Source organism: Propithecus coquereli, unplaced genomic scaffold (genome assembly GCF_000956105.1).
Source record: "Propithecus coquereli isolate 6110/MARCELLA unplaced genomic scaffold, Pcoq_1.0 Scaffold28, whole genome shotgun sequence".
Taxonomy (NCBI): domain Eukaryota; kingdom Metazoa; phylum Chordata; class Mammalia; order Primates; family Indriidae; genus Propithecus; species Propithecus coquereli.
Genome location: NW_012148396.1, coordinates 9,629,176 through 9,642,678, shown reverse-complemented (window position 1 = coordinate 9,642,678; position 13,503 = coordinate 9,629,176). Strand labels below are relative to the sequence as shown.

Here is a 13,503-nt window from a genome sequence, read left to right as displayed (position 1 = left end):
GCCTCGGCCTCCCAGAGTGCTAGGATTACAGGCGTGAGCCACCGCGCCTGGCCTGCACTTTGGGTTTTGAACTTAACAGTATGTTCTGGAAATCATAATTATAGAGATATTGTATTTTACTTTTATTTTTCTCCCAACAGATTCATAGTACTGCATTATGGGAATGTACCATAGTTTATTCAGTTACTCTCCCATATATGGGCATTTTAGGCGTTTCCCAATACTTTGCAAGGCTGTAGTGAATAACCTTATGACATGTATTTTCATATTGTTGTAAATAATGTCTTCGCTCAGGCTGCTATAATAAAATATGTAAACTAGGTGGCTTATAAACAGTAGAAACTTATTTCTCACAGTTCTGGAGGATGGAAGTCCTAGATCAGGGTGCCCGCATGGTTGAGGTCTGGTGAGGGCCCTCTTCCGGGTTGCAGACTGCTCACTAATATCCTCCAGCATATCACTGGAGAGCGGAGAGGAAACCAGCTCTCTTGTGACTCATGTAAGAGCACTAATCTCATTCATAAGGGTCATAATCCCTTATTACCTCATCTAATCCTAATTACCTCCCAAGACCAGACCCCACCTTGTGATACTGTAACATTGGGGGGAGGGTATCAACATGTGAATTTTGGGAGGACACAAATAACAGTGTATTTTCGGCATAAATTCCTAGAAGCAGCATTGCTGGGTCAGTAGGTAAAGGCACATGTAGTTTTGTTAGGTGTTGCCAAATTCTCTTCTCAGATTGTACCAATTTGCATTCCCACCAGCAGTGTATGAGAGTGCCTCTTTCCTCACACCCTTGCCAACAGAGTACTGCTATTCGTTTTTTAAAATATCATTTGACAGCTTATATGTTTACATTTTTATTGAGGTAAAATTCCCATAATATAAAATTCACCATTTTAATTACTTCAAAGTGTACAATTATTTTTTTTAGTATAGTATATTCACAATGTTGTAAAACCATCACGGCTGTCTAATTCCAGAACATTTCCATCATCCCCAACAGAAACTCCTTACCTATTAGCAGTTATTCCCAACTCTACCCTTCTACTTTATGTGTCTGTTGGTTTGCATATTCTAGACATTTCATGTAAGGAGAATCATACCATTTGTGGTCTTTTATGTCTGTCGTCTTTGTTGTAGCATGTGTCAGTACTTCCCTTTTTTGCGGAACAATATTTCATTGTTAGGTATACTACATTTCGTTTATCCATTCACGCACAGATGGACATTTGGATTTATTTTCACTTTTTTACTATTATGAATAATGCTACTGTGAACATTCACATGCAAGTTTTTATTTGGATATATATTTTTAGTTCTCTTGGACATATACCTAGGAGTGGAATTGTTGGGTTATATGGTAACTCTTGTGTTTAAACCTTTTGAGGAACTGCCAAACCTTTTCCATAGCCGTGGCACCATTCACATTCCTACCAGCAATGTAGTAGGGTTCCAGTTTCTCTACATCCTTGCCAACACTTCTATGTATTTTTTTTAGTGAATTGTCTGTTCATATCTTTTGCCCATTTTTCTGTCACTTCCCCCCCTCATTTTAAGAGAGTTTTTGTATATATAAAGGGTATTAGCTTTTTTCTGTGATACATGATACATGTATTTTTCTCTTCCGTTTTTGTTGTGTTTTGACTTGGTTTATGGGTTTTTTTTTTTCCTTTTTGCTATGGCTGCCATACCTGTTCATCTTTTTTGCCAGATAGAAGATATTGTGGATGAAAAAAATAGTATTTGTGCTTTGATGCCATTTTTCTCTATAGAGGGTTGACCTTTTGCTGGGCAGATAGGGTGAAGCCTAGTCTCTAAATCCCATGCATGATGGATCTGAGCAGAAACTGTGCTCTAGGTTTACAAGGGTCCCTCTCTGCTTCTGTACCCATGTGTTCTTGCTGTGGGCCTGAGGATGTCCTGAGAATTCCTGGTGATAAATGCTGAAGTTCAATTCCTGTTTGCTAAGGCTTCTCTACCTTTGACTATGCTTTCGGAGGCTCCCTCTCACTTCAGGTTCAGAATTCAGTAACTGTCTAAGGAGATAAGCAGGAAAGTGTTTGACTCAATCTCTACCCTTCTCACTGGAATCCTGGGCCCCTCATGGTCATGTTTTGGCCTCTAGCTGCCCAAAGCTCTGCTGGTTTCTCTCTAATGAGTAGCCTTTTCTTGGCTCTTCAGGCTCTTGAGGGTCCCGATGTTGGCAAACGCCTTGTGGGAAAAGGCAGCTGTTAAGTATTATTTCCTCCTTCCATCTGTGTCACTCATATGTCTCTGTCTTAAGCCCTTCAAACATTGTTTGGCTTTTACAAAAATTTTTATTCTGGCTTGAGGCCAGGAGTTGGAGACCAGCAAGAGCAAGACCCTGCCTCTACAAAAAATAGAAAAATCAGCCAAGCATCGTAGTACACACCTGTAGTCCCAGCTCCTCGGGAGGCTGAGGCAGGAGGATCGCTTGAGCCCAGGAATTTGAGGTTGCAGTGAGCTATGATGATGCCACTGCACTCTAGCCCAAGTGACAGAGTGAGACCGTGTCTCAACAATCAATCAATCAATCAATCAATTAATTAAATCTGGATTTCCTGACTTTTCTTAGTGGGAGTTCTAGTCTTACCCAAGCTATTCCTTCATACTGCAGTGGAAGTCCTCTGTTGCACTTTTAAAAATTTAACTGTTTATGCTTTTTTGATTTATTTTCAGTTCTGTATCTGTTTCTCTTGTTAAACAGTGACTTGACTAAGCAGGAAGACCTTGTTTTAATTATAGTGTTTTTAATCACCAATGCCTGGTATATATAATGACTGACTACTCATTGAATTTTTCTTGCATGCAGAAAGAACTTTTCTCGCATGCAGAAAGAACTTTTCTCTTGGGTAAAAGTTTTCAAAAGTAGGCAACAAATTAACAAATTTGGCTTTGCTATGAGATTTTCTCACAAATATAAAGGCTCTGGTAACAAAAGAGGTGGGAGTGTTAAGTTACATTGTTTATAAATAACACTGAATTTCTGACATAGCTGAAATAGAAGTCCTAGCCTTTTAATAATTTGTTGAACAAATATTTATTCTACTATAAATCAAGTACTGCTCTGGGTGTGGGGGACACAGTGATTATTTTGATAGATGAGGTCTCTATTCTCCTTAAGCTCTTTCTGCATATAACATATCATGGAGGGAGAATATAGAACAGTGTTAATATAAATATCAACGTATCACATTGTAATTGGTATTTTTCAAATATTGTACACTGAAAATTATTTTTTTGTCTTAACAGAATATGACAGATACCTAGCATCTAGCAAAATAATGGCAGCTGCTTATCTTGACCCAAACTTGAATCACACACCAAATTCAAGTACTAAGACTCACCTGGGTACTGGCATGGAACGTTCCCCTGGTGCGATGGAGAGAGTATTAAAGGTCTTTCATTATTTTGAAAGCAATAGTGAGCCAACCACGTGGGCCAGTATTATCAGGCATGGAGATGCTACTGATGTCAGGGTAAGTACATTTTCCCATGAGACATCTTTAGTGTATAAGGTTTATTTGGTTAATATGTGATCAGAGTTCTAATTGTTGTAAAATTTCTTAGGAAAATAACAGCCGAATCATATTTTAGTAATACAATGCCATTGACTTGTTCTTCCCTCCTAATTTTTTTTAAAACTCTTGGAAGATTACAAGGAAACAAAGTAATTAAAATAGCCTCTAATACTTATGAAATAAAATAATTTTCTATGAAGTATAATTTTAAAGGTATTTGAATAACTCCAGATAGAATAACTTCTTTAAAAACTGTTGAATGTATGCTATATACCAGACACTAGGTTCTGGGGATGTAAAAGGTCCCTGTAAGATCCTTGGTCTTACAGGTTTGGGCCTATAGGGAAGGAGACATTTGTGGTCTTAATTACAGTATAGTGCAGAAAGTGCCTCACTGAGGGTTGTACCAGGAGTTATGGAAGCCTGGAGGAATAATACCTGACATGTAGGAGTTAGCTCTGGAAAGTGTTTCCTTGTGGGTTTTGGAGGGGGGAGTAAGAGTTAGTGATACAGCATTGTGGGAGAAGAGCTTGCGAGAAGGTAGCGTTGTGATTTCAGAAAGCTGAGTTCCATGTGTAAATTTTCAGAAAGTGTTTGTTCTGATGAAGTGTTAAAGAAACTGCTCCTCCTTCCTACCTCTCCTTCGCTTTAACTCTGTGTTCATCTTAACGGAGAAGCGTCCAGTGACTAGGAAGTTTAGTTATGTCTTTTTTTTTTCTTTTTATAGTAATGAAGTTAATTCATTTGTTACTCTTTAACTTGTTTGCCTTTACTGTTTTTTAGCAAAGTAAAGGGATTAGTAGAATTTAGATGTAAGGCTAAAATCTTGCATATGAATTATATATAATTTTTTGTTACCTCTATAAAATTATAATAACGGACTGTTTAAATGGATTAATTACTAAAAGGAGAATCATTAAGGATGGAAATATGTGTATCTATTCATGTACAAAGTGAACAATGATTGCTGCTTTTTACAAATTTTTAATGAAGCTTGTTGGCTTTTTCTAGCTATTTCTAGTTCTGTGTTTTACATTTAACCTTACAGACACAATCATTTGGTAGAAAGACCTGCAATGAGTGTCTTACTGTAATGTTAATCAGATAATTCATAATGGAAAGAAACCTTATAGATGTAACTTTATAGGAAGGCTGTTAGTGTATGTTGTAGTCTTTGTAAATTTCAGATACAATGAATGAGGAAACTCTTTAAATCATTGCATCAGCCTTAATAAACTTCAGAGCATCCATACAGGAGGGAAACCTTTCAAAGATTATGAATTTGACAAGCCATTTAGCAAATGTTCAAGGCTGATTATATCGGAAAATTCACCTAGGAAAGACTCTGTAACAGATATTCCATGGCTTTAGTAACATACTTTCTGTATGTTAGAGGATTACTACAGAGCCAGTGGGCACTGCAGGCATTTCAGCCTTTAGCCAATGTTAAAAACTTACTAGACATCAAAAAATTCATATTGTGAAATAAAATTTATATCAGATACAAATGCATAAGTTAGGAGAACACATTTATCAAACTTTTATGAAGATCAGTATTACCAAATCTGTGTGGCCAAAAAGCAAGGCGTTTTATGTCATCGTGATTGGTGAATGTTTGAAATTGAATTACCCATATCAGTTGATAATTTTCAATTTGAGGCAGAAAAATCATAGTTGGCCTACCAAAGGCCTTCCCTGGGATAGCATGAGGCCCACATAATACTGGGTCACTGTGATGAAAGATTGGGTATTATTCATAACCCATTGGCTGCTGTAACATTTGAAAATACAGTATCTTAATTGTAAATTAATTAATGGCTAGATCTGCACATGTGAACAAAGAACATATCCATGTCATCTTTCTCCCAATTAAGAAATATCAGACAGAGGAGCCTTATGAATACAGAGATTAACATGTCAGGAAAGAGAAAAATGGAATAAACATGGCAGCATTTGAGGTCCTGATGACTATAGAACAGAAAGGGGTAATAGGTCAAAAATATAAGGGTAGTAACTTGGCAGAAAGAAATGGACTATTTAATAGTAGCAGTGGGGAAGCCATGCAACCATTTTCTGAAATGATACGGCTTATTATTATCTACATTTCCTGAATAATTAGAGTCATTCTTAAACTGTGTAGTTATACTGCCCATTATGGTAACCATGAGCAGTTGTCGAGCACTTGAATGTGACCAGTCTGAGTTGACATGTGCTGTAAGTGTACAAATACATACCAGATTTCAGAAACTTAGTATGGAAACAGAATGTAAAATACCCCATTAATAATTAGTCAGGATAACATGTTGAAATACTTTTCTTAGGTTAAATAAACTATTAGTAAAATAGAATTCACCTTTTCTTTTTATTCTTTTTAATGTGGCTAGTAGAAATTTTAAAAGTACATGTGTGGCTTGCATTGTATTTCTACTAGGCAGTCATGCTCTGTGGAAAGTAATTATCAGAAAGACTGCTTAGGTCAGAAGAAGCAAAACTTTTGAGGATTTTAAAGGTTTATTTTCATGAAGGAATTATGTGGATTCTTATAATATTTCAATATAAAGGCTTTATTTCTCATGCTTCAATTAATATTGTTCCTTTTACATATACATGCTAAATATACATTAATTAGTTTAGATATTTGCTTGCCAAAAGCATTCACAGGACTTCATTTATAGGCAAAGTATCCAATACAGCAGCAGCAGTAAAATGATACTCATTTAAGAGACCTAGAAATCTCAGATGTAGAAATCTCAGGTTCTTATCCTTGGACATGTGTTTTCTCCAAATTATAACGCATCACTGGCTTATGTATAAAGCATCTCTGTATGAGGAATCCTAATGCCTCTTTTTGGCGGAGAGCTATGAGATGGTCAGGTAAGCACTTTGCATCTACGTAACCAACCTCAACCTGTGTGACTGCCCAGTCTCCACCAAAATCAGGTACAAGTCATAAATCCAGTTGCGATTGCTAAAAACAATGCTTACAGACTGGTGTGTTGTACCCCTAAACAACTCAGGAACCTATGGTTGTAAACATCACTTACCTTGGTCGTAGCTTTGGCCAAGTGTCAGTACCATGTTCCAGGCAGCTCTGGAGATAAGTATGGGTCAATCCAGAACACCTGAGATTAACCTGTACAATATTGAATAAGATTGATCATCTAGAAACATTGTAGTATACTTTTGAATAATAATGACATAGTGAAAATTCCAAATTCTACCAGAGAAACCCCCTACCTATGAGAAAAAATGACATTTACACCAGACTATTCATCAGCGTTGCTGGATGCAAGAAAACATTGGAACAGTATCTTATTAGGCCGTTAAATATGAAATTCCAATTTCTAATCAAAAGTTTAGTTTATTATATTATCTCAAACAAGCATACAATTAATCAAAGTGTGCGCCTAAACTATTGACACAGTTTCGCCATCTTAATGGTAGCTTGTTTATGCCAGCAGCTAAGAAGCCTGGAGAGTGAATGGCAATGAAATCTCAAAAGGTGTTTTCCACAGCTTGTTGAGAATTGCATATTTTTCCTTGCAAGAAGTGGTCCAAAACCTGGAGAAAGTGGTAATCAGTTGGTGCAAGATCTGGTGAATATGTGGTAGATGACAGAGTTTCTAAGTCCAGCTTCTGTAGTTTGAACAGCATCGTTTGTCTGACACATGGTTGAACTTTGTCTTGCAAGAGGATTGGCCTGTCTCTCTTGACCAGTCTCACCTGTGTAATCGCAAGCATCCTCATCATTTCATCCAACTGGTTGCAATAGACATCCACTGTAATCGATTGACTAGGCTGCATGAAGCTGTGGTGGACAATACCAGCGCTGGAGCACCAAACAGACACTATTAGCTTTTTTTTTTTTTTTTTAAATGAAAATTTGGTTTTGGACTGTGTTTTGGCGCTTCATCTTTATCCAGCCATTGTGCTGAATGCTTGTGATCAGTTGTCAAACAGAATCCTTTTTCATCACACATACCAATATGGTGTGGAAAGGTTCACCTTTATGTCACGAGAGCAAAGAAAGGGCAAGCTTCAAGATGATTTCTTTTCTGACATTCGTTTAATTCATGCGGAACCCATCTATCCAGCTTCTTTACCTTGCTGATTCGTTTCAAATGGTCCAATATTGTTGGAATAGTAATGTCAAACTTTGCTGCTAATTCCCACGTAGGTTGAGATGGACTTGCTTCCACTACAGCTTTCAGCTCACCATTATCCACCTTGGTCTCAGGTCACCCATATGGCTCATTTTCCAGATTGAAATCACCAGAATGGAACTTCTCAAACCATTGATGTGTACTGTGCATTCATTAGCCACATCCTTTCCAAACACTTCGTTGATATTTCGAGTTGTCTGCACTGCATTGGGTTCCACAACAGAACTTATATTCAAAAATAACATGAATTTTTGACTTATCCATGGTTTCCAAAAAATTGCTCTAAAAAAAATTTGAAAGATAGTCACAGCCAAACTGTGCATTTGAAAGACTGTGGATGTACCTTCACAATAAAAATAAAACAAATAGTGTCAAAGTGAAATGTCAGAGATACCAACTGTCAAACTTAGTACTTAAGGAAATCAGACATTTCATACTTAATAACCTAATAAAAGAGTTCAGGGAAAATAACTTTTACCTCAGAAGTCTCTATCTGATAAATTATCAATCTAGGTAATATGGAATGAAGGTATCTGCAGAGAAATAGTAATATAGAAAGTTAATCATCATACTCGCTACCTTGTGTGTGATTTTCCTTTCACCTCTCTTACATTCTTATAGTCTCTTAAAGCTACAAACATGATTTAATCCAACTCTCTGCCATTCCTCACCTGTCCGCATGCTCTGATTGGTCTCATTCAAGATTTAAAACCTTAGTGTTGCCTAGCTGTCATGCCGTATTTCCCCTGTCCTGTTCTCCTAGACAACCACTTAACACTTTCTTTAACCTACCATGCCTCAGGATTTCCACAAGTTCCTATACCCTCCCCTTCCCCAGCACCTCTGCCTTACTTCTCTGTCTTTAGACTTCTTGCCACAAAAGAACCATCCAGTTCTTCAGTCTAAGGGTTACCCCAACTTTTAGTCACTTAGATCCTTTGGAATCGTTTATTCCTCTTTTGCTTGCACCCTGTATCTAATACATGGGCTAATTTTGTCCACATTATCTTTGGAATATATATGGAACCCACTCATTTCATATGACCTCCACTGCTACCCCTCTCTTTGAGTCCCTTTCTAGTAGCCACATTGAAATATTTCTCACATACAAATATCACTTGGTCTCCTGACATCCCCTTGTCCTGCTTCCTCCCCTGAGTCAGCCAGGATGATCCTGATGAGGTGAAAGCCAGAGCATTTTACTCTTCCATGCAGAATGTGGTCTCAATTAGAATCAACACGCAAGTCCTTCAAGAGTCCCACCCATCTCTTCCCCCTATCATGCCCTGTGACCTTCTGTCCTACTGGTCACTCACTTTTTCTTCCTGTTTTTCTAATGTTTCAAACATCTAATCAGTAATTTGCTCAAAATCCCCAACTTAATTTGCTCAGTCCTCCCCCAAATGAGGAGCTCCACATTGCTCTCAGAATAATAGCCAGATTCCTTCTGTGGCCTCCAAGGACCTGCAGGATCTGGCCCCTTCTTGCCCATTCTCATCCTGTTTCCTGCTACTGCCCTCACTCACTTTGCCTCTCAGGTTCTCAGTCTGAAAATGCTCCCTTATCTCCCACTACTACTATTTTTCCATCACCCAGTTTTGCTACATTTTCTTAAGATTATTTATCATTATTGAGATTGTCTGATTTCTTGATTTGTTTGCTTGCTTATTACCTGTTTTCTTCCACCTCTTGGTAATCTCTGTCACAGCAGGGACCTTTCTGCTTCACAGTATTGTCACCAGCATCTTCAACAGTGCCTAGCAGGCACATTGCATGTACTCATTAGATAATTTTTGAATGACCACATGATATCCTAGATGAAATAGAGTATTCCTAACAGAAATATAAATCAGGAAAATTGGTTGTAGATGTAGAAAGCCTAAATAGACAAATAATTCCAAAAGACATTGAACTGATAGTCAAAAATGATGCCTATCCATAGCCATACCCTGTTTGATTATTGTTTCTATCAAACCATCATTCCTAGCATGTTTTTTAAAAAGAAATTACAAGGTCTAGAACAAATAGATAATGTTGCTCAAGATTACATTGCAATTGAGTTATTGGACAATATTCTTGTCACATTCAAAACACCTTAAAATTTTACTAACTGGTACACTGAACTTTTTTCTAAGCATGTAGCACACATTCAGGTTTCAGTACTCTTCATGAACCACTAGAGAATGGTTGGCAATCTGAACCTGTAATAGTAAATAAAATGAATTCAGTTCATATAGTTTGCTAAAAGGTAGGTGTGTTTGGTTAGATTACTACTAATTATTGTTACCACGCTGGTGGCAGGAAGAATAACAGTGAACATTGTGATCGATTTAAAATCAGCCTTCTAACTGGAGTGGGAAGATGCACAAGCAATTTGGGATTCTCTGAGTTTGTGGAAATTATGAGTTCTGTGAGCAGAGCTGTCCTGTGCTAAAAATGACTGGCAGCTGCAGGGAAAGGAAATCCTTCAGGCAGTTTCCCTGAGTTCAGCCTGCAGGACTTTCCAGAACAGTCCCATGGTATTCATTGTTCATTGTTAGTTGTTGTCAGTCGACCCTTCATATATATAAGAAATGTAAGCTATCTCTCTGATAGAGGAGCAGGTGAGTGTACCTTGAAATGCTTGAACACAGATTGTTAGGGATTCAAATAATTTTGGTTCCAGAAAAGATTATGAAGTTTAGAAAGTTAAACTATTCTTTTGCTGGATGGAGAGTATCGTCTATGAAGAAAGCTAGAAAGACAAACCTTAAGAAAAAAAGAATAAAAGCTGTGTTAAGAAGAACATGTAATAGTAGAGCATGAGAAAGAAGAATTCTTGATCACAAGATCCTTAGAGATGGTGATTGTGGTAGGCACCTAAAGATGTCTACATCCTAATCCCCAAAACCTGTACAGGTGTCCACTTAACATGGCCAAAGGGACTTCCCAGATGTGATTAAAGTTAAGGACCTTGAGGTGGGGAGATCATGAGTCCGTAATAGTAGCAAGCCTTTCCTGGCTGTGGTCAGAGGGAGGTGACTACAGAAGGGTGAGATGGTGCACTGCTGGCTCTGAAGATGGAGGAAGAGGACTGTTAGCCAAGGAATGCAGGTGCTCCTCTGGAAGTTGAAAAGGGTATGCCTAGAGCCTCCAGCACATCCCTGCTGACACCCCGATTTTAGTCCACTGAGACCCATTTCAGATCTACAAACCTGAAAGATGATACATTTGTTGTGTTTTAAGCCTCTGAGTTTGTGGTGATCTGTTACAGCAGCAATAGGGAACTAATACAGCGATTATGGACCATCAAGAGACAAAAGTGCATTCTTGGTTATGGAGGACTTTTAGCAGGACTCCTAGTCTACTGCTGAACCAAGAGGAGGAAGAAATGTGTGGAGAATAGGATTTGAATTTTTGGATCTTTTTTTTTTTTTCATTGTATTTTTTTTCTGCTAACTCAGTGATGATAGGCTCCTAGCAGTACAGGTTACGATCAGAGAAGAATGGTGGAAATTCATTGATTTTCCAACTGTGAAGAGTATCTGCAAAAGAAACACATTGAGAAAAAGATACTGCATACTATAGAAGGATCAGTATTGATGAATATAGTTGGTAATTCTTAGGAGGAAATAAGGAGATGAACAGTGTTAACAATATGTGTTACTTCAGATATCTCTTAAAGTGATCTGAAAATTGTGAGAAGATAGCTAAAAATATCAAATACCCTCTTTTGTCTCCCTCCACTTTTCCCACAGTCTAGTTAATACTCATTTGTACATATTCATTACCATGTCTTTTACCTGTGAGACTCTTAAGATTTTGAGGCTAAGGATTGGGTCTTATGCATCATTGTGTTAGTAATATCATGTATGTGGTGGGCACATTAGATATTCAGTGAATGAATGAACATTCATGAAAGAATGAACATGAAGGAAAGGGTCACGTGACCTATTTCTAACAGCGGTAAAGGTCATTTTGGTTCAGAGTACTATACAAAAGATAAGTGACCAAATTGAACCAAGCAAAATCATAAAAACTTTTATAAATGAACAAAATTACAGCCTCATCTAACTAGGAAATTGGAAAATCGGGAATGCAAATTATCATAACAACAATGAAATGCTTGGAGTTTGGAGGGGGGTATCAAATTGATAATTTTAAAATTAGTTTTATTAATGTGGATGAAGGACATTAACATTATGTGTCAAGTGTAATTGGTACAGTTTTGTTGTATTTATCAAAATGTTTCAGTTAAGTAGATACTGACCCACGTCTATTTCTGTGCAATGCTCATACAATGACAGCTAGAAGGAAGTTCTTAGCTGTATCGTTTGCATTTGCACTTTCCTTTCTCCCCCAAAACAAGAAAATAACTCTTTGTTGGTGGTAAAATGACTATGTACATTTACTGCTATGTTCCTGATAAAATATAAGCATGATGTGAACATTGGCTTCTTTTATTTTCAATCTTAAAAAGAATTATTCTACCAGGAATGTCTACTATGAGAATTTTGTCAGGAAAATTGTATATTTCTGAAGCCTGGGGTATGTGATAAATGGAGAGGCAAAGGTTTTAGAGTAGCCAAAATACTGTCTTATGTTCTTCAGGACTAGATTGTCATGGGCCATCAAAGCCAGAAGGAGAAATATACATTTAATTCAGCTACCTTTAGGGGCACATATTATAAACCCATGGCCTGTTGTCTCCCTAGAGACAGTCACTTTTATTGTAAATATATGTATTCCAGAAGTACTACACAGATGTACTTGTGTATGTTTATGTGGAAATGGTAGTGTTATTGTGTTTGTTGAATATGCATCCCTCACTAAATATTTAGCTCTCAAAGTTATTTGTTGAATTAAACAGAACCAAATATTTGGTTCTCAAAATTACTTAAGTTACCAAGTATATGTGTTTAGCACCACATTATTTGAGTACCTGTGTATTCATGTTTGGTGCTATCAGAGAAATTTATAAAGGTGATAGAGATTGAGAAATAGGATAGAACCCAATATGGAAGCATAATGAAAAGGCAAAAAAAAAAAAGGTCATTAAATATGAAATGTCCAATTTCAAATCAAACATTTAATTTATTATATCTTAAACAAGAAGCAGTACAATTAATCAAAGTATGTGCCTAAGCTGTTGACACAGTTTTGCAATCTTAACAGTAGCTTGTTTATGCCAGCAGCAAGGAAGCCTGGAGAGCAAGTGGTGATGAAATCGCAAAAGGCATTTCCACAGCTTATTGAGAATTGAATATTTTTCCTTGCAAGAAGTCCAGGTCCAAAGCCTAGGGGAAGTGGTAGTCAGTCGGTGCAAGGTCTGGTGAATACAGTGGATGACAGTTTCCAAATCGAGCCTGTGTAGTTTGAGTAGCATTGTTTGTGCAACGTGTGGTCTTATAGGAGGATTAGCCTGTCTCTATTGACCAGTCTTGGCTCTTAATTGCAAGCATCCTCATCCTTTCGTTCAGTTGGCTGCAGTAGACATCCATGGTCATTGATTGACCAGGTTTCATGAAGCTGTAGTGGAGAATACCAGTACTGGGCCACCGAATACACACCATTAGCTTTTTTTGAGGTTTTGGACTGTGTTTCTGCAATTCATCTTTTTATTTTTTATTTTTTTTTTATTTCAGCATATTAGGGGGGTACAGATGTTTAGGTTACATATGTTGCCCTTGCCCCCCTCCAGGTCTGAGCTTCAAGTGTGTCCATCCCCTAGATGTGCGCATCGCACTCTTTGTGTATGCATATACCCGTCCCCTGCACCCTCCCCCCTCCCTCCTGCCCGACATCCAATA

At 37.6% G+C, this 13,503-nt stretch overlaps 1 protein-coding gene across 1 annotated transcript in view; it reads left to right on the top strand.

Annotated features, from left to right (window-relative positions):
- Positions 1 to 13,503, top strand: part of PTK2 (protein tyrosine kinase 2) — a 235,961-nt gene that overhangs the window by 23,123 nt on the left and 199,335 nt on the right. The window contains exon 2 of the mRNA XM_012648123.1: positions 3,283 to 3,509. Coding sequence (XP_012503577.1) covers positions 3,283 to 3,509 — 227 coding nt within the window. The remainder of the gene's footprint in view (positions 1 to 3,282; positions 3,510 to 13,503) is intronic.